We start from the raw sequence: 26,111 nt of genomic DNA on the forward strand, positions 1-26,111 counted from the left end.
TGACAGCAGAACTGTGGGATACAAAAAGGCTTCAAGATGTAATGTGCTGAAACAGAGGATCTGCACAGACCAACATCGGACTACTAAGAAGAGCAGGGAATTTACCCAGAGATTTACTGTGGAGGCCAAGAGGACTGCAGCTGCCCATTAAAGTAACTGAGCAGAGAGCCTGCGCTCTGTCTCTGCAAACTGCCTCTGTCTTGTGCTGTTTCTTTCCCTCAGAACCTTCCCTCTGTTGCTTTGTGGGATCAATACACAGACTTCTCCTACCAGCATAATTACTGGTGGAGAATTCAATGGTTGGGGCAGTGCAGCAGTTTGACTAAGTGGTCTGGTTGGGACTGCCTCTTATGGCTATAACATCTATGAATCTAAGTCATCCAGACATGTAGGCACAGTTGTTTATTTCAAGGAGTTAGCAACGACTGCTTGTAGGCAATGTGCCATTTCCAAAAGGTCAAAAGTATATCAAATCCAGAACAGTCTTCACTGGAGCGCTCATGTACTTCTCTGTAATGACTCTTGCTCTGCCAAAACTCAATTTTCTACTCCTCCTAGCAGCTGCAGCTCTATAGCTGCACAGAAGAGACTGCAGTCATTGTTCAGAGGTTATAAACAACTGAATGCTAACAGTTGTGCTGACCTGAACTCTGAGTTTTGCCCGTTCTGGTTAGGAATCCTGGTTCAGTAAAACTTAAGCCCAACTTGATTTCAGTAAGACTAATTATGTGATGAGAGTTAGCTAGACAAATAAAGCACCTACTAAATTTGGCCAAAGTGCTGCCCTTTCTCTGACACTCTCACACACATAAAGCAGAGTTGATTCATTTCAGTCTTAACCAGACTCAAGATGTGACTGGATGTTGTTAGACAGGAAAATTTAATGTTACTTTCTATTTGTGCCTTATCCGTAGACAGAGTTTTACTTCCTAACTGCTATAAAAGTACTTTTCACTTCAGTGGCTCGTGTTCAGACATGCGTGGCTATAAACTAAAAAAGTTAAGCATGTTATTATGTAGGTATGTGGTGTAGTTACCTGTGTTTGCAATCCAGCATCAAGCAAAATCCGATCAAGGATTTCTTCCCTCTGCTGCAGGACTTCCAGCTTTTCTTTAATGAAATACCTTGGAATAGGTACTTCTATGTCTTCCTAGAAGAAGAAATAGTCATGAGACGCTTTTTAGAACTGCATTAAAATCACATTACTTACTAATTGAACACCTTTACAAAGCAATTAAATTGGACTGAGATTGTTGAATATTTTGGAGTTTTGAGGAATTTGACCTCTGTAACAGCTGCTGAGCTGTTACTTTGCAATTACTTAAGACCTAATTCAACAAAAACAAATAAATCAACCCAGTTTCTGAACCATGGGAGCCCAGAAATCTTTCTTTTTATAATGGCTCAATTACATTATTAAACTGTTAAAATATTTGGCAGAGTTGCTGGAAACTTAAACATGATTTCTACCTAATTGAATACCTTCGGTTGTATGATCATCCTACTTCTTTTTTTAATCAACATGAAAAACAGATCTGTTCCCTTGCATTTTTTTTTTTAACCATTACATGGAACCAAAGCACAATTCAGTTCGTCTACAGTTATTTTCACCTGTAGACAAACTGTCACTGTCTGTGATATCTCAGTCCCTTCTCAAAATCAGGTGTGATTAGAAGTGGCTGCCTTCACTCGTTTCTATCATTAAAAAAATGTAACTGATTCACATTTCTACTGATTCTTCTCCTGTAGGATTTCACTCTTGTTGAGAAATGGAAAAGACACACAGGCACACAAAAAAACACCCCAAAAGTTAAGAAGCTGCAGAGTTGACATAACCTGTTCTTTGTATTGTACTGAAGACAAAATAATTCTCCAAGAATATTTACTGGCAAGTATATTTTGGGGTGGGTGGGATGGGGAATGTGTCTTCACACTGGTGCCTTATTCCCTATATACTGTTTAAGGAACATCTAGAATATTTTCTCAAGCAAATGATTTACCCAGAAGGATAGAAGGAGGCATGGGGGAGACAGGCAGCAGTTACCCTGTCACACTACTCATGAAGAGTTGCATGGTCAAGTTACGCAATAATTTGTCCCTAGGTGTATGTGGGTACTTTGTCCTTTTGCCCAAGGAGCCTAAGACAGGTACAAGACTTGATGCTGCACTCACTGTCAGTGCTCTCTGTTCTGTCTGCTATGGAAACTGGTGAGTTTTGACCTGCTCAGGGAGACCTTTGACTTGGTCCTTTGCAGCCTCAATGCCAGCTTTGGTGTGGGCAGATACAGAGGAGAAAAGTGCTGGCTGTAAAGAACAAGCACTGCTCCTGCCTTGACACAGGCACATGGTAAACGTGGTGCTTGTGAGCTCTAAGGCCTTCCAATTCCTAGAGCAAGAATTTGCAGGGAAGGCTGTGGCCAATGAAAACAGCCCTTGTGAACTGCCAACTTAAAGATTTCATTACTAATTCCCTCAGTTGCATACTGTGCAGACCAGGACATCCCTATTATGGCAGCATAAGAAAGCTTCTAAGTAGGACTGTTTACCCCTGTTGATTTTATCAATGTAGAGGTCTGGTCTGCTAAAGTTTCTAAATATTTGTCTTGTTAAGCTCCTTTTTGCACCCTCCAACATCCTTGATTGTTGATGGAAATGATTATACATTGTGCAAATCACTCTATGATAGATTACAAATCTAGCTGTCTTTAGGTATAAGGAATCAAGCGGTTTGTCTGGACACCCTCACATAGCATAAGAGGACTTGCACGCTGTCAGGTAGCAGCGTAAGTCAGTGTAGGGGTGATGAGTATCTCTGACATCTAACCTGGGCTTTAATTACAAGTGGTTCTGGATTGTGACTTTTACTGACTGTAAAGATGAGATCAAAGCCATAATACTGGGGCTGCAGGGGTGGGGAGTAGGGAGCTTGCTTCTCTTCATAATCTCTTTTTGGGGCCCAGCATTGAAAAGTTAGGCTTGTGATGTTTATCCTGAAGTCAAATCTGCAGATTTTTAGCCACTCCCGGCTCCACATGGAATTTGTGTATCCAAATACCTTTACAATTACCCCAGGAAATGGAATGACTGAGTGTTGGAAGGCAACCATACAAAAACACGAGGCACGGAACTCAAGAAAGATGAAGCTTGGCCTTACAGTGACATAGTAAAAAGTATGCAATATCATTGTATAAGATATAAAACGAGACTACTCTGTTGCGTTATCTGCCTACAATCATGCTGGATTTTAGCCCATGATAATACAGTAAAAGGAAGGATTAGAGGTATCCTTTCTGGGCACATACTTTAAGAAACAGAAGTTATTTGTCAAGCACTGGCCAGTAATTTTGTTTTGTAACCAAGAATATGTGATTATTTAAAACCCCATAAATCTGTATTCCTATCTACTATGGAAAATAATGTTTGCTTTGAAAAAGTCTGAAATCTTTTCAGTGCCTTTTTTTTTTTAAGTAGGTAGGTATGTCATGCCTTCTTACAATTAAGGTGTGGTGCAGGAATTTGAATTTATGCTTGTTTTTTAATAGATGTCAAGCATGACCTTTCAGACTTGCCAACTTTTTTTGCTGTAGGTGGATTTACTGAGAAGTCATGAAAACAGCAGTTCTTAATGGTTTCAAAATATGATTTGAAGGCTCAATTTCCCTGGATATGTGTTTATCCTCTCTAGTATGCCTTCTCATAGTTTAAAATAGTTCTCTGCTGCAATTAACATAGAAGGTAAAGAGCTGGTGAAAATCCATGGCAATTACTATCTTAAATTTGCACAGTGAAATTGACATGTAATCACAAACAGAAACATGTTTGAAAATCTCAAAATAAAGTTATAAGGCAACTTATCTCACCTTATAACTGGGATCCTGAAAAAAGCAGTATAAGCTCTAACTTTTTCTTTAGAAAAGCAGCGGTATGTGAATTGGACAATAGGTGGAGCTGTCTGCGAGAGAAGTAACCACCTCTCTGCAGCTAATTTTTTATTACCGCTTTTAGAGCGCAGCTTCAAGACTTTGCCTTATTGTCATATTCATCTGGTTTAGTGGGCTGTCTGTCAGGGGGCTGCTTTTACATCAGGCAGTCCTGAACCCTGGATGCTGAATATGGTCCAGGCTCCTACCTCCTTTACAATACAAGACTTGTCTCAGATTTCTCATTTTAGTAGTTCATTGTACTACGAACTAGTAGACCAGACAATGCAACTTTTAGCATTACCTGTAATCTCTGGAAGAGGCCTGGGGCCAGGCTGATTCACAGTGATGCAAAGGGCAGACTGAAGTGGACTGTACCTTGGTTATCAGTTGCCCATCTTCTACCTAATCCCACACTAAAATTGGGTAGAGTCAAGCCACTGTCATTAATAGCTGTCTAAGCTAATATGACTTCATGTTAGAACATGTACAAGTGAAAGATCCACAGAGCCTGTGCTGCTATGGAGATGCAGAAATGCAACATATTGATCAAGCAGATCAGCTTTTAAAATCTTGCTCTAATATACAATGCTCATCATAGATCAAATATACACTGATCTGTAATAAAAAATACCATAATTACTGATCATCCACTACACTAGTGACCGTGCAAGAAGCTAAATCACTTGGTGGAACTTTACAGACTGCAAGTAAATGTGACTGCCCTTAAAACACGGGATAGGCAAAGTTCCTATGAATTTGCTCATAATAGAGGTAGACCTACTGGGAGAAGTTTTAGATCTTCCAGGATATTATCAATGTAATGAAACTCCGAGTTCTCCAGCTCCACCATCTCTTTTTTTATCTCCAGGATCCGGCCAATCACGCCATCTAGAACTTGCCGAATCACCATCCGTTTCTGCCGGTGAACGAGTTGGTCATGGGCCGTCTCCAAGTTACGGAAGATTTGCATGTATTTGATGTAGGAAGCAGCTAACATCTTGAACGCTTCCACGCGGTCCTTCTCTGGCTGGAGGAACTCTTCTCTTTCTCTTTGGAGCTGGATGTCGAGGTCTTTCTGGGCATCTGTCCACATCTTATTGTAAGTGCTAATTGAAAAGAGAAGACTACGTTAACCTGACGTGAAAGTAAGAGTTAGCACACAATGATTCCAGGGCTCTATGTGTGTGGATTTCTCAAAACAAGCCTGGAAATGTGAGCCATTACTTGGTAGTTTTGGTAGGAATAGGTGGAGCTCTGATGTTAGCATGGACTGGCTGTCAGTGGTTTTTCATGGTAAAAGCAGATCAGTGATGAATATTGTGAGAAATCATCCTAAAGTAATAGGAAATGGACTCTGGACGAAATGAGGCTTTTATTCAGAGAAGAGCTCAAACGGTAGGTTTGTCGCTGAAAGGTGCCAACATCTGTGGTAGTGAAAGACCCTTTTAGGTCCTGTTCTACTTTGTAACCTCTCTTCGCCAAGTGGAGACTCTCCCTTGGGAGTGACAGGTGTCAAAAAAATCTTACATCTTTGAAAATGCTTCTCTACCAGCAAAGCTAAGAAATTTCTTCTGCACTGTGCTGAGACTCAATTATGCTGGGAGAAAAACAGTTGATTCACATTGTCAGGTTTGCAGGAGGAGGGGAAAACTATGGGTCAAGGTAACAGGGAAATCTGGCTTTTATTTCTTAGATCTAGGAATAAAGGCCATTGGCCTCAACGGTGCAATAGAGACCCATCCACGTGCTTAAGCAAGCTATTGCTTGCTGCAGCTAGAGCCTCTCAAAGAAGGATGAAGACAGCAAAAGGCCCTGCCTCCGTCAGATGAACTTTCCGAGCAGACCTTTTGCTGGTCTGAGCAGCATTGAGGGAGTGCTTGTGTATTAATTCTGACAAGAAAGCTGGGCAGCTGTTAACATTGCTTGTGCTTGATAATAAATGCCTAAGCTGGAGATCTGTCAGCTGATCTTATCATTCTTAATCTCGGAGTACAGAATGACCTGAGGCTTGTGCTGTGGGAGAGACCAGTGGGGTGGACAGGACAAACTCCAGCCCACAAGTGCCCCGAGCATGGGGTGTGTGCTGCACATCCAGGATTCTGATGGTACTGTTGGGACTCCCTGGAGCAGTCAGCAAAAACACCACCAATCTGAACCCTGCTATTGAATTTGCACCATTAACTTTATAAAGTGCATATTATACTTTTTCAGCTGACCTGGGTTTCTGCAGGATGCAGCTGGTCTTGCTTTTCCTAATGCCTCTGCAGCCCACCCAGGTCTTTCCCCTTCCTTTTTTCCTACTTCATTTACATCCCATTGCACCACCCGAATCACTCAATTGCTGCAATTAACCCAGGTGCAGGAGATAAACAAAATAAAACCAACAGAGTGGAGAAGACTGGCACAAACAAGACCAGTATTAGCTTTGACCTAACAGCTCTGCTGGTTGATCAATGGCAGTTTTGTACACTTCCTCTGAAGTCAGGACACGAAGAACGTATACTGGTGTGAGGTTCACAGGGTTTTCCAGCACAGAAGGAAACAACGTGGTATTGTACTTACTTAGCTGTGCCTACTCACAGACCATTTGATAGTAGGGAGGTTATAAATCTTTGAGGAAGCCTAGCCCTGTAGGTTGTCCCCACAACCATACCGCTGATTTATGAACAAGTGGGTATCCTCAGGCTAGAGCGTTTCGAATGCAGGTTATTGCATGGAGACAACAGATTGTACCACAGCGAGAACCGACTCCACAATTGTCCACTCCAATTTACAATAATCTCCCTTTCTGCCTCCTCTGACTGAGGAATGTCAAGTGGTTCCTCCTGCTGAGCTAGCTAATATCCAGTTTCTTTTTATATTTAGAATGACTTCTTGAGGGAGGAGGGGGACGGAGTGCTGTAGCCCTTCAGAGTGTGTTAACATAGCACAATATAGACGGAACATAATTGCTTCCATAAAGAATTAGTTTATCAGATAAGCATTAAGATGATAGCAAGCATATTGCTGTGGGTCAGATGTTAAGACTATGGATATTATGGTGTGTTTGTAGCTTTTGCAGCAGTGATGTTCTGTGTAAAAGAGGGCAAAAGAAGTGACAGGCCCACTGAAAAATGAAGTACTAAAGGAAAAGATTGACGTGGAGCTGCTAAATTTTCAGCTGTGATAAGCTGATAGCTCCTCTGTACCTGTTGTGGTCAGGGTGACTGACACCTTGCAGGGACCTGGCCCTAGTGCTTCTGTTTTGTTAGGCACATGATGGGGAACAGCACATACTTGATAACTGGACAGTGCAAGCAGAAATGTGATTTGAGTGTTTCTTTCGTTCATCCTGATTAAAAACTAGAGGACACATGCACAGCCATTTGTTTCCCCTCCCCAAAACAGGATTAAAATAATTACTTCAGGTTTTACTAGTGTCCAAATGGGAGCCCTTCTGGACGAGTTTGAAGCATCAGATGTGCTTGGTGTTGATAACCCTTTCTGGGGGACTTGGCAGAGCTGCATAATCATGAGGAGCCCTTCAGCTTTGGAGACAAACACGTTCAAGGTAGTCAGAAGGAGTAATGCATGTCTTCAAGGTTACACGTTAAAAGCAAAGGACAGGACTGACTCTTCTTGCCTGTTAATCAGACAGCATGTGTCCCCCAAGTCTCTACTTGAATTTTTCCCTATTTGCTCAGTCTCCCTTTGCACTAAGTTGTAAACTCCCTCAAAGTTGCTTCCACACGCTGAAGCGGGAGTACAACGCAGCCTTGAGTGCGCTAGCTTTCTATTTACTGTTACTGGTTCATCTCGTAGGCTTCTTCCTGTTCTGTAACAGGTAGGTTGTGAGCTGTATCTGTGCCCGAGGATGATATTGCATCAGAATTAGATTGGATTAGAGCATCTAACTAGCCTACTAGTGCAGGTACCCAGCAGGACTGAGCCTAATTTTCCTACTCAAGGCATAAGATTATTAAATCCTGGAAAAGAAAGAATTCTGTCTCCTAATCTCTGCATGTGTATAGCAGTGTAAGTAATGCTGCAAATTGTCATAGCAACTACAAAACAGGAGTGTTATGGGGAAAATAAGCAATGCTGTAATGGGATGAGGAAAAAACACATAAGGTGACTTAACTCCAGAGCCCCCAGAGTCCTTTCTGGCAGCTTACAGCTTGGAGGGAAGGTCAAGGCTTTACCTCCTAACTGATGTCTCTTCACTCCCACGGAGTTTAAAACAAGGGTTTAAGAAGACTCTTTTGCCATAGCATGACTTCTAGTTTGAATCTCACTTTTATTGCTCAAAATAAAGCCTGATCTGCTTATTTAGAGTGAAGCTTACAAATATGTTTTTCTGCTTAAGTTATAAAGAGATGTTTAAAATCCTGCCAAATTATGCATTGCCTCATTTTAATATTCCAGGGCCCTTCAACTCTGCATGTTTGCTTGACCCATCTCTTCTTACACTTAGAAAAATGTGTTGGTTTTGAGTACAGCTGAGGTTAGCCTGCTTACTTGTGTTGAACTGGTTCTGAGACTTCAGCATGCCCTTCTTGGAAGGATTTGTGCTGAGCATGCAAACTGTCCTTCAGACCACTCTTGAGCCAGTAGTGGAATCTGGCATCAGTGGGGTTACCTTTGTGTGTGTGGTTTTTCTTCACCCCCCCCCCCAAAGTGTCTTGGTGTTTTTACTTAGCTGCCAAAGGGAACACTATTTCTGTTATTCCAGGACATGGCACAGTTTGCACTCCAAGCTGTGTCTGTCTGGATTTGTATATGGGCTGAACCCAGGCTTCTTTGATGCCTGGTTTTTCTGGGCTGTCCTCCGAGGACAGAAATATCTCACACTTTCACATGCCAACCATGTAAATGCAGAGTGTAGTGCTCCATGGGCCCTACTGTTTTTTGTGATGGATGGGCACACGTGAAGAGATGGAAGGGAAAACATTTGACTCTGATTTGGCCCAGCTCTCTTCATCTAATTTGATTAAATGAGTGCTAAATTGTGTGTGTTTTAAAACATTTCTGAAGTGTCTATGCTGCCACTGCAAACTACCTGCATTTCTTCTTTCTCAGAAGATGAGATTGGGCTGTGTTGGGCAATCTAACAGGGAATGGGGAAAGCATTAGCAGGGCTTGTGAGAGCAAGGGGCTGTAGCAGGGATCTGTGCTCTGCCGGCTCCTGCAGGCACAAGGAGCCCAGCACATATTCACCACCACACAAATCAAGCCAACAGTCACAGGGCAGACGAGAGGAGACCAAAACATGGGTCTAGCGACAAGGAAGTGTGTGCAGGGGCCAGTCCTCAGGGTCTCCTCTAGATACTTGGGGCTTGACAGGTCAGCCATTGTGCTAAGCCCTGGGCAAACATGGGGGAGGGAAACCCTGCCCTGCAGCCTCTGTAAAATAAAGAAACAAGAGACAAAGGTTGGGAGGGGAAAGTGAGGCCTCGAGAGGAAAAGGGGCTTGCACAAATGCTGTTGCTGCTTTCCTTTTTTCTTCTCTTTCTAAAAATCACCAGACTTAAAATGACTGCTGGCTTACCCAGGTCAACAGTTACCTGTTCTCCCACTACAACCTGCTCAGGTATTGCATGGTGATTGCTGGGCTAAATATATTATAGGAGTAGTGCACGCTTTTTTTTTTTTTTTTTTTCTTTTATCTTATTATAGACAAAACTTTTTTGGGGGTGGAGAGGTACAGACAGAAGCAGAGAGCAGTGTGGCCTTATGACACAACTGAATTGACTGAAAGGTTGTCTGAATCAATTCCTGTTTTAAAATCCTTTAGCCTGCAGTCTGGAGCTGCGCAGGCTAACAATTCTGAGCCCGGTCAGGCCCGCCTTGCTCCTAAAATAAGATCTGGCTTACAATCATGCCAAACTTCTTAGCTGGTGGTGAATGTAAGGCTGCCAGATGACTTCTTTTAAGCATGCTTGCTCTAGCCATGATATTCTACAGTTTGAAGCATTTGTGGAAAATAAAGGATAAATCTCAATAGGCTTTGGTTGTGACAGGGGAAGAAAACATACAGCCTGCTGGCATTGTTAACGTGAACAGCTCTATGCTTCTGTCATCTCCAATTTCAGTCTTTGGCACTTATGACAGAAAATGAACAGGGGATAAAAGGTTTTTGTGTCATAAATGTAACAGGAAACTGGAAGGAAGGTGAGGAAGCCTGCTTCACTAAGCAGTGGGGGCAACACACCACACCTTAGCATGTCTCACGCTAAACTCACAAGGCTGATTGGAAAAATGGCTGCTTTCTAACAGGAGGACATTGTGAAGCGATTAAGGTGGGGGAGACATTATTCTAGGCTGAACTTTGCTGTAGCCAGCTCCAAGGGCCATCCTTCTGTCCATCAGGCTGCAGCTCCTGCCTGTGCTGGAGGCTGCCCTCCTCTCTCAGGTAAGGAGGAGAACAGGAGCCTCTTTTCCGTTGCAAGCAGTATTTCTCCTGGCCAGGGAAGCATGAAAGGATGGGGAAGGAGAGCTCTGGTAACTTACATCCAATTACTGTGTAGCACTGCTGCAGCAGATACTGCAGTGAACTCTTTGTTGAGAGATGGATAGCTAGAAATAGGCCAGAGCTGCGAAGACCCTACCTACTCAAGCTCCAAGCAGCATTTGTCTATACCATGCTTTAGTGGGTGTAGTAATGAAGTTTATTTCAGCATTAATCATCCTATGTGCATAATTTGTTTTCCCTCTTCCTTAGACACGGAAAGAGCAATCACCTGTCCAGCTGCCTACAGTTGCATGCATAAAGGGCAAATGCTGTCTCTGGGTGCTGCTCTACCTCTGCTAGCATCAGGAAGCTTTAAGCTCAAAGTTAACATGGTCCACGCAGTTTCTTGAAAACTGTAGCCTCTTCTTTCACTGTTTTCTAGCACAAGTGCTGCTGGGATATTTTCACTGACAATGCTTTTTCCCAAAGGCGACAATGTATGAGTAATGCACAAGATCTTTCCCTACCTGCTCATTAAGGATGAAGGGAGGCACGGGAGGGAGTTGCAGCTTTGAGTCTTAGTTGTGATCATTTTGATTCTGTCTCTGTTCTCCTGCTTTAACATAAGCAGGATGACATGCTAATGCTCACCAGGGTTGGAAAGAGGGGCAAAGATGAATCTGTGAATGCTTGGGAGATGCATGAGAGAGAACATGCTAGGAATGCCCACGAGGAAGCTAATAATTATGGCGTTCGGATGGAATTTGAAGAATATGGCCTGGGGCCACATGCTGAATGAGGGGATAAAAAGAAATATTCAACAACAGCCCAATCGCTGAATGAGGCTGGGGCCCTGTGGGAAGAAAATAGGATATGATCACAACATAAGAAACTGCATCATAGTACAGCCATGTTAAGTAGGAGAGAGAAGAGGGGATTAAAAGTTGCACTGAAATTTTCTTACATTTTGGTTTTGCAACCTTAATTTTCTTTAACTGAGCTTTGGGGATGTAATATAAAAATACATAGCTCTCTTTTGGTTGTTTCTGTCAGAAGCAGAAGGGGAAATGCTAAAGAACTTGTCTTAGATCAATATTTAACCACTGAATTAATCTAAGTTCTATTTGTGACATGAGATTAAATTTTAAAGCTTTTTGATTGTTTAAAGCTCCTTGGTGGCAGTGGCAAATGTCTTGTAGCTGATTAAAACCTGGTAAAAATGGTAGCAGTGCCAAGACTCAGCTTTGAACGTGTCTGGACTAGGAATGTTAGGGCAAGTTAAGAAATTACTGGTCAAGATCTTACAGGTCAAGTAAATGGTAAACAAATTCATAAACGAGGAGGAAATGCAGCAGGAAAACATAAATGCAAAACCATCTATGTAAATTTCCTGTTCGATGTCTGGAACAGAATGTACATCTGTACGTAAATGCTGGGGTTTGAGTACTTTAGGAAGTGCCATACATCCAGTGCTTCTTAATCAAACCTACAGCAAATGTAATGGGTATGCTCTCTTGTGAGCACTACAACTGTCCTTAGAAAACGTCAAGCATATCTGGACATGCTGGCTTTTCTTTTGGCTGGCTGCTGAAGCTTACTGACCCTAAAAAAATATAGCTGAGCACTTTCTGAGTGTACTCTCTCCATCCTGATACAAAGCTTACTAAAGCAGTGGAATAACATGCTTCTGTGAGCTTTAGACTGTGCCTCTGTTAAAATCACAGGGCCCTGAGGATAGTGAACATGCCCCATAAACTGATTGGAAATATTTGAAATCCAAGCCACGTAAATTGTGTGCAGTGTGACTCTGTACCGCAGAAGTTGCCAGTCTGACTGCTCTGACTTGTGGTGCATGCGAGACAACTGCCCTGCACACATGCCTACTACGTCTAGCATGTCCAATTGGCTGCACGAGATGCATGCAATTTCGCTCTGTGTGTAGCAGCTGTTCTTCCAGATGTCTAAAAAGCAGCTGTTTATCTCAAGCTCAAAAAAAGCTATGTTGTGTAGCATTTCCATACAGTACACAGGATGTGACTGTACAGTAGTGAAAAATTGGTACTATAAACTTGACCGTGACTTACTGATGTGCCTACCTCTTTGTAGGATGGAGTCTGTCTTCCATGTGACATGGCAAGATAGGCAGCCATCTCTATTCCTAGCTAAATAAGGTGCTGTCCCCTAAAATATTTTTGCCCAAAGTACCAAAGTTCTTTCTCATAAAACCTGAGCATTATTAGCTCTTTGCTTCACTGCCTTCAAGTAAGGCAGTCTGTTATAAGACATTTTTGTCGCGTGGCTTTTAAAATACTTCTAATTTAGCATGATTTAGGGTACCCAGCCAGGATAACGTCATACAATCATGTAACAGTAGCCTCAGTAACTTACCTGAGAACCAACTCAGCTGTACCTTGCAAAACAAGATAGCCTAGGACAAAAGGAAAGCATGCTCCTATTTCATAACTACTGGCATTGATGACAACTCAGCTTTGTGCTGGGGAGGAATGCACAAGGCTGTGAACAGTAAACGTTAAGATAACTTTTTTATAGATTTACCAGCACTGTCAGCCCCAACCATTTAAAAATCATGAAATTAAACCTTTAAGGCCACGTATACTTAGCTAAGAATTTAATACTTTTTATTTTCCTGATGGTTTAGGAGCATTTTTGATTCACATTTTTGGGGGTTTTTTTTGGTTTTTTTTGTTTTTTTTGTTTTTTTTTTTAAAGGAATGCTCAGATTCTCAGGTGATAACCTGAATCCTGTTGCTGGGACAACAAAGAAAAGCACAAACTGTGCAGAAAACTTGGTACACTGACTGAGGTGTAGAATACAGTAAACAAAACTATCCAGCCCATTGCTTAACTCAAGCTCTACAGATGCAGTGGTTGATGAACTGGTGTATATTCAGACTTCTGTTTACGAAGGACTGGATTAGCCTAGCTATAAATGCCGTGTTGTGCACAGCTAATAGAATGATTATAGTTAAGTGAGCCAAGTAGCATCAATGTCAGATTGGAGCCCCTTACCAGCACCACTACCTTGTTTGGAAACAGAACTGTATATATTTTTGTCATGTGGGGTGGAGAGATGCGTATCGTGTTTATATGGACTTGCTGTTCAATGCTGGCAAAGCTATAGGAAATGCTAAAGAGCCCTGCCTCTGTTAAAATTAAACAGAGTTAGGCCAAACAGTTGAAGCACAAGTATTTTCCAACTATACTAAATTCTTTTTGTGTTAATATAGCTTAAGTAAGAGCAACTGTGATTCAGACACTCAGTAGGAATGACAGATTCTGAGACAACTCAGGAAGAGGTCAAACTACTTTTGTGGCTTTTTTTTGGTTGGTTTTGTTTGTTTGTTTGTTTTCTTTTAAACAATGCAATTTAGATTACTATCCATTACTTTGTGAACTTCCCTTAACTGAGCGACCATGCCCAGTGTGAAGCACGATTAGTGTTACTACAAGCCAAGTCCTGCACCAGATTAGCCATGGACCTAACCAAGCCTTCCTCAAACTTACAGCTGCCGGAGGCTGTGCTGGCTCTGTGTCCTTGGACAGAGCCCCCAGACAGTATCCGCTGTGCCCTTGGTGATTTTTTTTATTCCTCTCAGGTCACCCTTCTCTCCTGAGCCAAGGAAAAGGAAGCTGCCTGGCTGGAATGCAGTGGAGTTGGCAGTGGTATCTGGCTGGGACTGAAAACGTGTTGAGGCTGGGCTAGGGGAAACCCAACGTGGAGGTGACAAGGAGAGCTGCTCTAGTTCTGAGGCTGGAAGGATGTTTTAGAGCCTGAGAGGTTTTACCTGGCAAAGAGCTGGAGTTTGGAAAGACAATACAGAGCAAAAGAAACAGGAGGCTTTGAGGCTGGTACCTGTGATGCCGGAGGAGGAGAAGGCCATGGATAAGAAGCCAGCAGAGGCTGTGCTCACAACCTGCTAGATATGGTCAGGTTTGACCAGGTCAGGCCTTGAACATGCAGGAGAGGAGCAGCAGGTAACAAATACTGCCCAAGGTTGGGTGTGTCCCCCCCCCCCCCCTTTTTTTTTTCCCCTTAACATACTATTATTTTTTTAACTTGAGCAAGCCACATCCAGATCAGAACTGGGACCAAGAGCTGCCCCAAACTGGGTTGGTTATGCCCAGTACTCCTGGACCCGGAGGCAGCAAACAACAAAATACCGAGGGATAATGTCATGAAAGACGCTCACAGTTAGGTTCCCAGCTTTGTACTGCGGCAATAATAATGCTTTCTTAACATGGGAGCTTGGTATCTTACTAATATTTCTGGAGAAATTAGCATGGCTCCTTGCAGGCACTTTGATCCAATGCCATCATCAGTGTCTGGTTATTGCAAATAAACTTTTAAAGCTTTGTGTTGTGCTGAAAGCATGAGGAGTTCATTAGAGAAAAAAAAACCCAAACCAACCAACCCAGTATGTGCAGATTTTGGTCTGTAAGAGAGGAAAAAGTATTTTTTGCGAGCGGGAAAGAGTCTAGTGTCTGAGTAGGAATAATATTAATATTGGCCTAAGCACTGCTGAGGTGATCCGATTCCTTTGCGGGGCCGAATCCCGCCCTTTTCAAAGCACCCCTTGGGCTGGCTGACCCCCGCCACCGCCTCAGGGGAGACCCGGGGCCGGCGCCGCGGCCTGGCCCGGCGGGAAAGGGCGCCCGGGCCTCGCACCAGCGAACAAGGCCCGGCGCAACCGGTTGTACCGCCCTTCGTACCGGCAGGTGTTTTCCTCTGGAGGTACCTGGAGGGGGGGGTGGTAAAAAAAAAACCTTAAACGGGGTTTTCGCCCGGGCACCTGCGGCCCCTCGCCCCGCCTGGCCCCCGCGCCCCGCGCTACTCACGCCTGCGACATGCCGAGGTGCCGCGGGGCCGCTCCTCCGCCGCGGGGCCGGCCCGCCGGGCACGGCGCCCCGGCACCGAGCCCCAGGCCGCCCGCCGAGCCGCCCCGGCCCGGCCCGGCCCTGCTCTGCTCTGCCGCGGCTGGCGGCGGCTTGTCCGCGGCCCCGGCAACCGGGCGGCCTGCGCGGGCCTCGCCGTTACCGCGGAGACGGGGCGGGTGTGTGTGTGGGGATCCCCTCCCCGGTGCTGCTTCAGGACCTGTCCTGGGAAGAAAGTGAGTTATCTCCCCCCTTTATTTCCCCCCCTTTATTTATTTCCCTGTATTTTTCTCCCAAGGGGTTGTCCCAGTTGCATTTGTATTTTTCTCCTTTTTTTTTTCTTTCCCCAAGTACCTATCGAGGCAAGTTTCTAGCGGTTTTCCATTCCCTTACCACTTAAAAACCAGTTTATAATTATTTCTTCTCTTGCAACAGCTGGAAATCTGCCTCGTGCCTTGTATTCCCTTCCATCAGTTGCATCCTCAAACCTAGCACATCTGTATGCCAAAGGCAGCTGGGAAGTGACTGTCTCCGTCTCCATCCCATCTATTGGTGCTTCATCACTCCTATCAGGATTTGCTTATTTTTTGCTTCCTTTTTTTTTAAAAAAAAAAAAAAAAAGGCAATGGGAGCATGTTGCAATGCAGCCTGTAAAATCACACCCATAATTTCTGAGCCCTGGTTTGGTAGGAGGTTAGCTTCGAGGCCGATACAGCTGTTTTGCCTCCTTGTAAATGATACCTAGCTGGTAGCGAAGCCGGAGTTTTTAAAAATAATTGTTCTAATTTATTGCCTGTGTGCGGAGTGGGAAATATCCATTGCAGAACATTAAAAGGTTCCTTCTTTAAAAGGAGAAAAATCAAAGCTAGCGAGACAGGATTACAGCACATCACATTTTTTGGGGGAAAAAAATGCACTCCTCCACAGAGTGGGTAGGGAAGGGAAAAGGCAAGAAGTTTGGGACAATGAGTCTTTTGCCAGCAACTGTGTTTTTTGCCGTAAATCTCTGGGTGTCTGTGTTCCTTTGCCTTTTTTTTTTTTTCTTTCCCCCTTGAAGCCCCAGCTTGCATAATTAGGTGAGACTCTTGGCTATCAGGTTTTTGAAATAAAGTTCCTAGACCCCGTGGTTTTGGAGAAAAAGCTTGAAAATGTTAACCTTGAAGGATCAAGACCATAATAAAAAGCATCTAAGGTGTATTATTTCTCAAGCCATATGATGGTTATGCCCATTGCATGGTTTCTTTTGGTGTATTGGATCAGTGGGTTTGAGCTATACGAGTAAACGAGCAAGTGAGCTTAGTACCTGTTGCTTTTTCTTTGGGGGAGGGGGTCAGAAAATGGTGTAATATCAGCTTGTAATTAGCTGTGTTAATATGAAAGCGGTTCTTCATGCTGATGCAATTTACATCAGAAATTTGTCTGCTTCCTTTCAGTGCCTGGTTCTTACCCATGTGCAGGTTGGAGGGGGTCTCAAAAGCAGTAAGTAACTTGTGTTTTGTTCTTATTTAATACTTTAACTGAGCCTTCACAGCTAGGATGGAAACCTTACGTTTTTATTTCCATTAATGTGGGTATTCGTACATCACTTTTTTTGCTGAACTATTTTTTTTCAGTCAAGAGTTTTACCAGCAGAGTCTCAGCAGTATTGTCTCTATCAGTGCATGTGGTTTCAAGGACTAATTTGGCTGTAACCCCTAAGTAATATACCTTTTCCTATAGACCTCAAGATACCATTCCCAAATCATCAAGAGAAAGGGAGTAACGCTTGCAATTCAATAAGAAAATTCAGGAATTGGAGTTGGAATAGAAGACTTCAGTGCTTTTATTCTGTAATGCATTGCTCAAAAATAGCTTCTAAAATTAACAGCTAAGTAACCTGTTGTATGTGTTTGAGACAAAAAAATAGGAAGCTTTCTAAAGCAATTGAAATGAGAGCAACAAGATTGCTTGATACGATGTGGATGTTAATTATTAATCTGAGTTTATTGCCCTCTGTTAGCACCTTGATGTCACAGTGCAAAGGATGGTCTTTATTGTGCTGGAAACTGTATTAAAGATGAAGTAATGCCCATTGCTCACTTCCCTGCCGTCTTCTCCACCCCCCCCCCCCCAAAAAAAAAGTTGAAGGAAAGCAAACATCTTCCTTTTAAAAATGGGGAAATTGAGTTACAAAAAAGTGAAGTGCATGAGAGTGTGCAGGGAGCCTGTGCATGAGCTGAGGGGCTTTTTATTTTCATCAGTTTGTAGGGAACTTGGAAAAAAAAAAAAAAGAATTGTGTTGCTGGAAAAAGTCATGCAGTAAAATTAATTATGACATAAGTAGAGTTGATATTTTTTTTCATGGGAAAGGAGCCTGCTTTGTAGCTGAAATGGGAGTAGTGTATGAGAAATAAGTAATTGGTTTAGCCTAAGAAAATAGACATTTATAAACAGAAAAACTGGGGACTGTGAAATATTCTGGTTTGCTGTAGGTTTCCAGTTGAATCCTCGAGCTTTCAAGTAATTTGAAGCAAGAGGATGCAGGTCTGTCTGGGCTGTTTGGACAGTGCTATCTTCAAAGGACTGCCCTGTGATATATTTTCTGCTGTGGCTGTGTCTCTTCTTCAGGTGCGGCACAGCTGCTCTCCATCCCTATTTCCAGCTTTCTTCTCCTTTTCTTTCCTTTATCTCCTTTCTTGTCTCTTCCCCTGGAGCACTGCACCCTGAATTGCAGCTGAGGTCCAGCAGACCGTTGATGGTCAGTCAACACCATGAAGTATCTCAGTCTTTCCAGTCCAGGATCGCGCATCACTGATAATCCCTACAGGCACCAAACCATCTGAGATCTCTAGGTACCACCAGAGATTAAAGGGATTTGTAGTTGTTATTCCACACACTGTATGTTTTTTGTATAGCATTGATAGCGACGTCCTCATCAAGATCATGTTGCATTAAAAGATAAAACTGTGTTATTTAATCTATCCAGTAGGAATAGGTGATGGGTTTTATACAGTGTGTTCCTTTTGGCCTTTGTAATCCCTTAGGCTCTTGCAAACGCGAGCTTAAAAGTTCTGCTGCCTTGGAAACTAGGTGCCATCATTTCTCAAAAAAGTTTTTTATTACGAGCTTAAGAGGCAACTAGTGAGCTTACAAGAGGATAACGTATAAAACTGGAGGACCTTGTTCCCCTAAACGCAGGTCCCTGGCAAAGAATTTAGAGCACCTGTCTCTTATTGACTAAGGGCTTAAGTAAAGCAAGGAACATAATAGGAAAAATGTTCTGCCCTTGCAACTCATATTTCAAAGCACTTACAAAGGTCTGGATTGTCCCTGAAGGCACAGGATGGAAGGTGGAGTGTTTTTTTTTTTTGTGTGTGTGTTGCTGGCCCAAAGAGCATGCAAAGGGAGAGGCTGTGGGTCAGGGCTTTCTCCGTCACGCGGAATGGATGAGCTGAGGCTTTGGGCCACTGCTTGGGAGTCAAAGATCCTGTTGCTTGTTGGCTATGGGGACAGGTGTGAGATATCTGTGCTGCATCTCCCTGGAGTGTAGGATGTGATGTGCTCTACGAGGTGTCTCTTGCTGACATGAGGCGTCGTTGAAGGGGCCCGTTTGCATGCTGCTAATGAGCTGCATGAAGTGGGGGTTGTGAAGAAATGCCAGGAGGGTGGATTTTGCTGGATGTCTCACACTGAAAAACCACCTTGCTCCATAGCCTTACCCCAGAGGGCCAGTGTGCCTCTCATCCTGGCGGGCTCAACAGAGGAGCTCTTCTGCAAGGGACAGTGGCTGTGACAGCACTTACAGCAGGGCAGCTGTCCCCAAATGGGGACCTGGTTGCACTTGAGTTGCACAGCAGACCTGTGAGTCCAGGAAATTGAGAAGTAGGACCTCTGACAGGCAAGCCTGGGGAGATGTTGCTCTGAGTTTCCTTGCAGGTGGGTGTTTGGTTTTCCTTTAGGCTTGGATTAAAGTGTGTGAAGGAGCTCTGGGTGGTTCTTCGCTGCAAGCTTGGGGATTTAGGTCTGCCTTGTGGTTTTGCAGTGCCAGCTTCCAGCTCACGCTGACACCCAGGAGGGATGGCTCTGCCAGCTGAGCTGCGCTGACCAGTTCATTTAGCCTTGCGATCAGTTGCTGAGCTATTTTGCCAGTTAACATTAACTACTAGATCTACAGGAGGTTTGCTGCTAACTTCAAGGCTGAGTGAAGGGGATTTGTCGGCAGTCAGGTCTATTAGACTTTGATATAGCGCCAGCATGTTCATCAGGCCTGAGCATGGTACATGGAGGAGGAGGATTGGAGCAGAATTAGAAGGTATAAAGTTCAAATCTAATTTGAAGAATTTTCCCTCTATCACTTAAATGTGGGAAATGTTCCTGTGGTTTCAGGTATAAAATGTCATACTTCATAAGGAGTGTGCGTTTTAAATCTCAGCCAGATATTAAATGCCATGCCACACTCTACTTCTCTCTTTGTTAAAAAGTAAAACCCCAAATCATCTCTCCTGAAATGATGTTGTTCGATAAAATTAAAGCTTTCAAAAGAAGCTGGTTCAAGTAGTGTCAGCTCTCTATTATTAGGAAACATCAGGTAGTGTATTGATTTTATTCTGTATTGATAATTGTTAATTGGCGTTTGGCTATTTAATTATTTAGGATGCTGTTCTTAGAGATTCCTACCAGCATAAATCTTGCAGTCGATACAGATTGACAATTAACATGCACCAGATGGTTTTTTTGGTGAGAAAGAAATAGAAAAAGGGATCAGACTCAGGCTTCTGGCAATTATCCAAGTAATTTGTTAGCAGGGGTTGTAGAAAACTGGTTGGCTTGAATATTTGGCTTCAGCTAGCAAATTTTTAATAAATTAACTTAAACACAGTGTCAAGCTTTAGTCAGGAGGGTAAAGATTGCTTTATATTATTCTGCAAAACAAATATTGGAAATAAGTAGCATTTCTTTTGGTTATATAATGTGAAGATGTATTCAGTATCACGTGTGAAATGGCACTTCTGGACAGACCTATTTAATTTATTTTAAGATATACAGATCCTCTAAACATTTACTGGCTTTATAGGCTCCCTAGTCAGCAATGTAAAATATTGTATAAGCTTCTCTTATAATTTTGATGGAAAAATGACAAAAAGCTTGACTGTTAATACTGGCTATGTGTGCACATTAATCGCTGAAAACTTCAAAAATTCTCACATTTTTAAGCAAACGAGGAGAAAATGCTACACAACACAAGCCGCTATCTGCTCCTTTCAGTTGCAGTGGGATTTTAGCTGATCTGAGCCCCCATGTCTCATGCCTCGGTAAATGGGTAGGAGGTTTGGTGGGACCAGCCTGCTGGGGAGCCCTGGACTGATGAGAACTCAGAACAGCAAAGTGCTGCTTGCTTTCTATGGCAGGAGGGGGACAAAGATGCTGGTCTCTGATGTGGTCAGTTTATATGTACACTGGTTGATGGTCTTTCTGTTCGTGGAAAAAAATAGCTGTGAGATGTTGTTGTGAATTTTATGGGGCAGCAGGCTTGGCTTCAGCTGTCCTAGCCAGTGCATGAGATGGAGAGGCTGTTGGAAAGTCCTTTGCTCTCCAGCTGGGGAGGTGGTGTTTCTGAGGGTGACCAGGGTAGAGAAGACCATGAGTAAGGGGCAGGGGAGGCAGCTCAACCCTTCAGGGGTCAAGTCTGGATCAGGAAGATCTCCTTCCAGACCCACTGTCTGATTGAAGGGAAGTGTTTGAGCTCTGGGACTTCATGTCTTTAAAGCCAGCAACAGAGAGTGACTTGGGTCTAAAGGAGAAGGGAATGTTAGCCATCTGCTTTAGCAGTTCATTGCCCAGAAGAGGAAGAATTCATCTGCTGTTCGTGTATGTAGGCTGTTGTTTCATTGTGTTTTGCTTTGTTTTCCCGCTCACTCTCCAGTAAAGCACCTGTTGAATTAATCCTCTTTGATTCAACTCAAAAGTGAGGAAGTCAAACTCCTTGAGAGGCTGAGCAGCTCAGCTCTCATTTCCCCATGTTTCTGTGCAGGGGCTCTAGCTGGTGTGTTTTGGAGGCTTCCAGAAGCAAAACTGTTAAAGCAGGGAAGGGAGGATAATGAGGGGACGGAATACTTAATTTTGCTAGACACAGGGATGAGCTGAGTCATGAAACAGTAGTCTGGAAGACTTGGAGATACCTTGGAGCTTCCCAAGTTGTTCTTGAGGATGGTGAGAAATGTTCTAGAGGTTCCGTTTTAGTGCATCTTCAATGAAAACTAATTTGATTTAAAAAAAAAAAAACAAACCAAAATGCCTCTTACGAAATTGGATGCATCCTGCTTTGTGCTGAAAAGTTAAAGGAAAGCAGAATGAAATGTCAGTAGAAAGTAGCCCCAAAATACAGTGATTTTGTAGGGAGCCACAAGCCATCATCAGCTGAAATTTGGTGGCAACCTTCAGTTCTGCAGACATGCTTGATGCACTGTGTATTCACTTTTTCTGACCCCGAACGCTGGGCAGCCAGTGCTGGCTGTGGAGGGAAAGAGGTTCCTCCAGAGGGTATCTGGGGAGAGGACCCTCTATGCCTACTGTGAGCTCTGGAAGAGCCTGTCTTACTCTGCTGGCCATTGGGTTCCGACCTTAAGCACTGAAGGCTAAGATGGATGAGCAGTTTCCGTGATCCCTCCCCCGTAATTGCCTATCTCTTTGTGTTTAGGCTCTAGGGACATTATATCCAGTATGTGGGGACTCAGTTTCCATCTGAGTGTCCTGGAATGAGTTAGGTTCAACTGGTGCAGTTGCATGAATGAAGCAAAACCAACAACTTATGCCCAGCTAATTAATTAGTTACAGCAAGAGCTCAAGGGTTAATAATGTCCCACCCAGAGCTAAAGGAACAATACGAGCCAAGTGCTTGGCCGTCCATCCCTTCCATGTTGCACGTGCGTCACTTCTGCGTGGAAATGAGTGTGAAACTTTTTTTTTTTTTTCCTCCTCCCGGTTCAACTTCTTGCGCTATAAATAAACAGTGCAGTGTGAGAGAAAAATGAATAACAAGGGACTGTAGTTTTTTAGGTGCCTGTGGCAGGATGTTTTCTTGATTATCCTGTTTCTTGTAAACACCACGATGGCTTTTGTAGCCCAGATGTAGAGGCAGCCTGGGTTCATTGTTCGAACACCTGCTGTCCTTTCAAATGCACCCAATGCAGCCCATTGATAAAATTCAGACTCAGAAACCTGCAGCACCAGGCTGAGCTCCTGTAGATAGTGGAAAAAAAAAAATAAATCCTTGAGGATCTGACATCCGCCCCGTTTTTTTTCTTTTTCTCCATTATATTTGATTGGGAGGGGAAGGGAAGCTTAAGATTATTTTTTTTCTCTTGCTCTTGTTCTCACAATAGCAATAAAAACAATACTCCCTGGCTTTGAGGGGATAAACGGTGAGAAATAACAACAATAGTTTACTAGGCAAGGATGCAGCCAAATTTATGAATGAAACTGGTGGCTGCAATTTAGTTTCCAGGCCTGTCTCTGCTTTTGGTATGATGAGATGAAATAAAAAGGCCAGAGAAGAAACAGCTCACAACTATTGTGGAGTTGTAGCTGGGAGCGAGCACAGGGACACACTTTGTCTGAGTTGGAGAAGGGTAGAAGGGGCTTTTCTGCTTCCTGCATCAAGATTAAAGCATGAAACAGGTCAATTTGCTCAGTTAAACAGAAGCTTTGCAGCATTTTCTTTATCTGACACTACTGTATGGTGGTGTAACACCTCTGAGACTGCAGTAACAGCTCTTCCCAGGTTGGCCACGTAGGGTAGATTAAGTCAGGTAGACCCTCGCTGGGACAGGACTGCTTTATAATGTACGCAATAATGCCACTAGCCCTTGGAAGAAAGGGGTAAAGGTTAGACCAAAGGCACTAAGTACACTCATTTCTGCAGGTACAGGTCAGAAATGCACCTTTTACACACCTGAGTATTTCTTTGCTTGGGACTTCAGGGCTAAAACCTGGTTTTTGGAGAGGTCTCTTTGTGGAGAGGAGACACTTCCAGGCTCTGGAGCAAGAGGTCAGAGAATTGAGGTGGTCAGTCAAGGCAACGTGTGGTTTAGCAGCCTCTTCTCAGATAGGAGACTTGTTTTCCGTGGTGGTGTTCAGAGCAGGAGAGATTTTCCTTGTGTTGAGGTCTCTTGCATACTTCCCTGCTCCTCATGAGTCCCCCACCTGTGCCTTGGCTACATGAACAGAGGAGATGTGCTGTGATTTATTTACTGCTGCTTTGAGCAGAGGATTGGACCAGATGGCCTCCAAAGGTCCCTTCCAACCTAAATTGCTGTATATCTGTCTTGCCGAGAGAGTCAGATGCCAACAGTGAGTCCTTTACAAAGGCACTTAATGGGTCAAAGGCTTTCTCCCCCTGCCACTGAAAATGAGATCTGGGACTGTAAAGAAGGCAGTCCAGCTCCAAAATAATAATTTTGTCTGAGACAGGTAAAATCAGGTGGCCAGACCTGCGTGCCGTGGCTTCATCCTGCTTGAACAGATATGGCCAGCCCCTTGGCAGCCCCAGATGTTGTGCAGAGTGGAGGGCAGGGTTTGAAGGACTCCTTGCTGGGAGCATCCCACATGTCCTCCTGCACTCTCTGGGCTGTTAGGGGTGTCCTAGGAGAGAGGATACTGCTCCATCTGTCGGATGAAGCTGTGGAGGGACCCATAGGTTGTTGGGGAGGGGGCCTGTCCTCCTGCTCTCACTTGTTGGTCCCCAGCCTGCGAGTGGGGTCCTAGGGAGGGAAGCATCTAAAGATAAACATTTGTACGAACCGCCCTTTGTATCTGCCTTTAATTAAGCCACACACAAAAAAAGCAGAGCAGCGTGTTGGCGTGTGTTGACATCCACATGCAAGAGAAGCACACGCTGTCCCTGACTGTGGAGCAAGTGGCACATAGCATGTGTGTCGTTATCTGGCTGCAGTAGGGTGCCACCCTGGAGGCACCACGGGCAAGAGAGCTGGCGTGAGCTGACCTTTGCTGGAGCACGGGATGCATGAGGACCCTCCTGTTCTGGAGGTGGGACATGATAACCTCTCAACAGCCAGCACCCGGGAGGAATTTGACTCTTAAATTCAATTATATTTGCAGACTGAACGCTTTTGTACTCCTTTCAGGATGTGGCTCTGTCAATGCGAAGTCCTGTGTGTGCAGCCCTTCCTTTTTACCCAGCGTTTTGCTTGAACTTTCTTTTTAATGGCTGTGTTCAAGAGCAAGATAGCAAGGAGTTGGAATGGGCTTAATGTCCTCAGCTTTCTTATGCATGTGCTTTCTGAGAAAAATGCCTGTTTGCTGATACCATCTCATATGGCTCAATGTCAGAGCTTTGCTACGTTTACTAAAAAGGTTGCACTAACCACATGAAATGCTTACATGACTTTTTCTAGCTTGCACAGGGAGGTGTCCTTGATGACCTTTCACGGTAATTACAGCAGTTAGGAGATGTTTGCCTCAGGCAAACCTCTCTCTAGGTCTTCAGCGTTGTGCACTTAGTTGGTTTGGATTTTCCCTTCCGTGTTATTCTGCAAAACAGCATTGTGGCCACTAAGTCTTAGCTTTCCCCTAAAATCTGTCAGTTGCTCTTGGGAGGCAGTGAAAGCTGCTAGGTATTTTCTCAGAGAAGCCAAATATGGTTTTAAGGAAGTGTTTATATTTCCTATTTATGTTTTGCTTTTAGACCCTACCTTCCAGAAACCCTTTTTCCCCAAGAAAAATGGAGACGACCAGACCAGTATTTTTTTTAATACAGGCAGGAGACGAAGGATGAACATCCATGAGCGACATGTTTCCTTTCAAGCAATTCTGAGCAAAACTGAAGCCTTTTTGAAGTGGTTTACTGCAATCATAGTTTGCCTTGCTTCCTGCTCATGCAGTTCATTTCTTGGGCACGCCTCCTGGCATGTTGTGTGTGCTTACAGGCGATGGGGGAAGTTAGAAGGCCAACAAAAGGCAAGGGGGCTTTAAAACCTTACTTATTTCTTTTTCTATTTAGAATGCTGCTGACAAGACATTGTATTTTTTTTTTCCTTCCTATTGTGCCTATTAAGGCGCAATATCTCACTCAGCATCAGCACCAATGGAGGCAGGGAGGGGTGTGAAGGAAATAGGAATAGGGGGTGGGTGTGAAAGAAATGGGAATAGGGGGTTTCACGCTGGATGAGTCTCCAGTTAGGGGTCCAGACTGTGGGCAGTGTAAAAAAAGCTTTGTTTAGTCTGCAGTCAGTAGCTGGTGGTTGCTTTTAGCATGAGCCCTGGGTGCTGAGCTGGGAATCAGGGTGTCCTCCTTCTCAAGCTGGTGTGATTTACAGTGTTGGGATGTAGCTCTAGTGTAGCTATGGGATCAATGGAGCCAAAGCAGAGGGAAACGTGCTGGAGAGCTTGTCACAGTGCCTGATGGCAAGATGCGAGGGCAAAGCTGCTCCTTGCCTGTGCCCACACTAGTAGGGAAGTTTCTCTTGACAGGCAGGTCCTTCCTTCCTGCCACCCTCTGCGATACCTGGACTGTTTGCTGCCCCATGGTTGTGCTGGCAGAGCTGTCTGCGGCAGTTTGGGATGCATCAGGTAAGGATGAAGGAAGATCAAGGTGGCTTTGAAGCTACAGCCTGGGGTGCTGCCGGATGGTCAGGATCTAGTGAGTGATGGAGGCTGAAGACATTGCTGCCCTACCAGCTATCCGGCCACATCAGCGAGAGCGGGAAGCACCTATTAAGCCCCTCCTGCCCTAATTTCTTTAATAAATATGTTGTCAGAGCGGGACTCCACCAGCTTGGTGAAAAGCTGTGACTTGCAGCAAGGCTGTGGCTTTGTATCACCATGTTCATGCTAGCTCCTCCAGCGGTGCAAACTAACTCGTTGCCTT

The 26,111-nt window shown here is 44.0% G+C and overlaps 1 protein-coding gene across 1 annotated transcript in view; it reads right to left on the minus strand.

Moving 5' to 3' along the window:
• The window catches only part of IQCA1 (IQ motif containing with AAA domain 1), a 111,995-nt gene extending 96,518 nt beyond the window's left edge, over window positions 1-15,477 (minus strand). The window contains exons 1-3 of the mRNA XM_030019198.1: window positions 15,212-15,477; window positions 4,706-5,030; window positions 1,038-1,151 (exon numbers count right to left, since the gene is read on the minus strand). Coding sequence (XP_029875058.1) covers window positions 1,038-1,151; window positions 4,706-5,030; window positions 15,212-15,222 — 450 coding nt within the window. The 5' untranslated portion in view covers window positions 15,223-15,477. The remainder of the gene's footprint in view (window positions 1-1,037; window positions 1,152-4,705; window positions 5,031-15,211) is intronic.
• Between the last annotated feature and the right edge of the window lie 10,634 nt (window positions 15,478-26,111).

The sequence above is a fragment of the Aquila chrysaetos genome, chromosome 6 (genome assembly GCF_900496995.4).
Source record: "Aquila chrysaetos chrysaetos chromosome 6, bAquChr1.4, whole genome shotgun sequence".
Classification (NCBI taxonomy): domain Eukaryota; kingdom Metazoa; phylum Chordata; class Aves; order Accipitriformes; family Accipitridae; genus Aquila; species Aquila chrysaetos.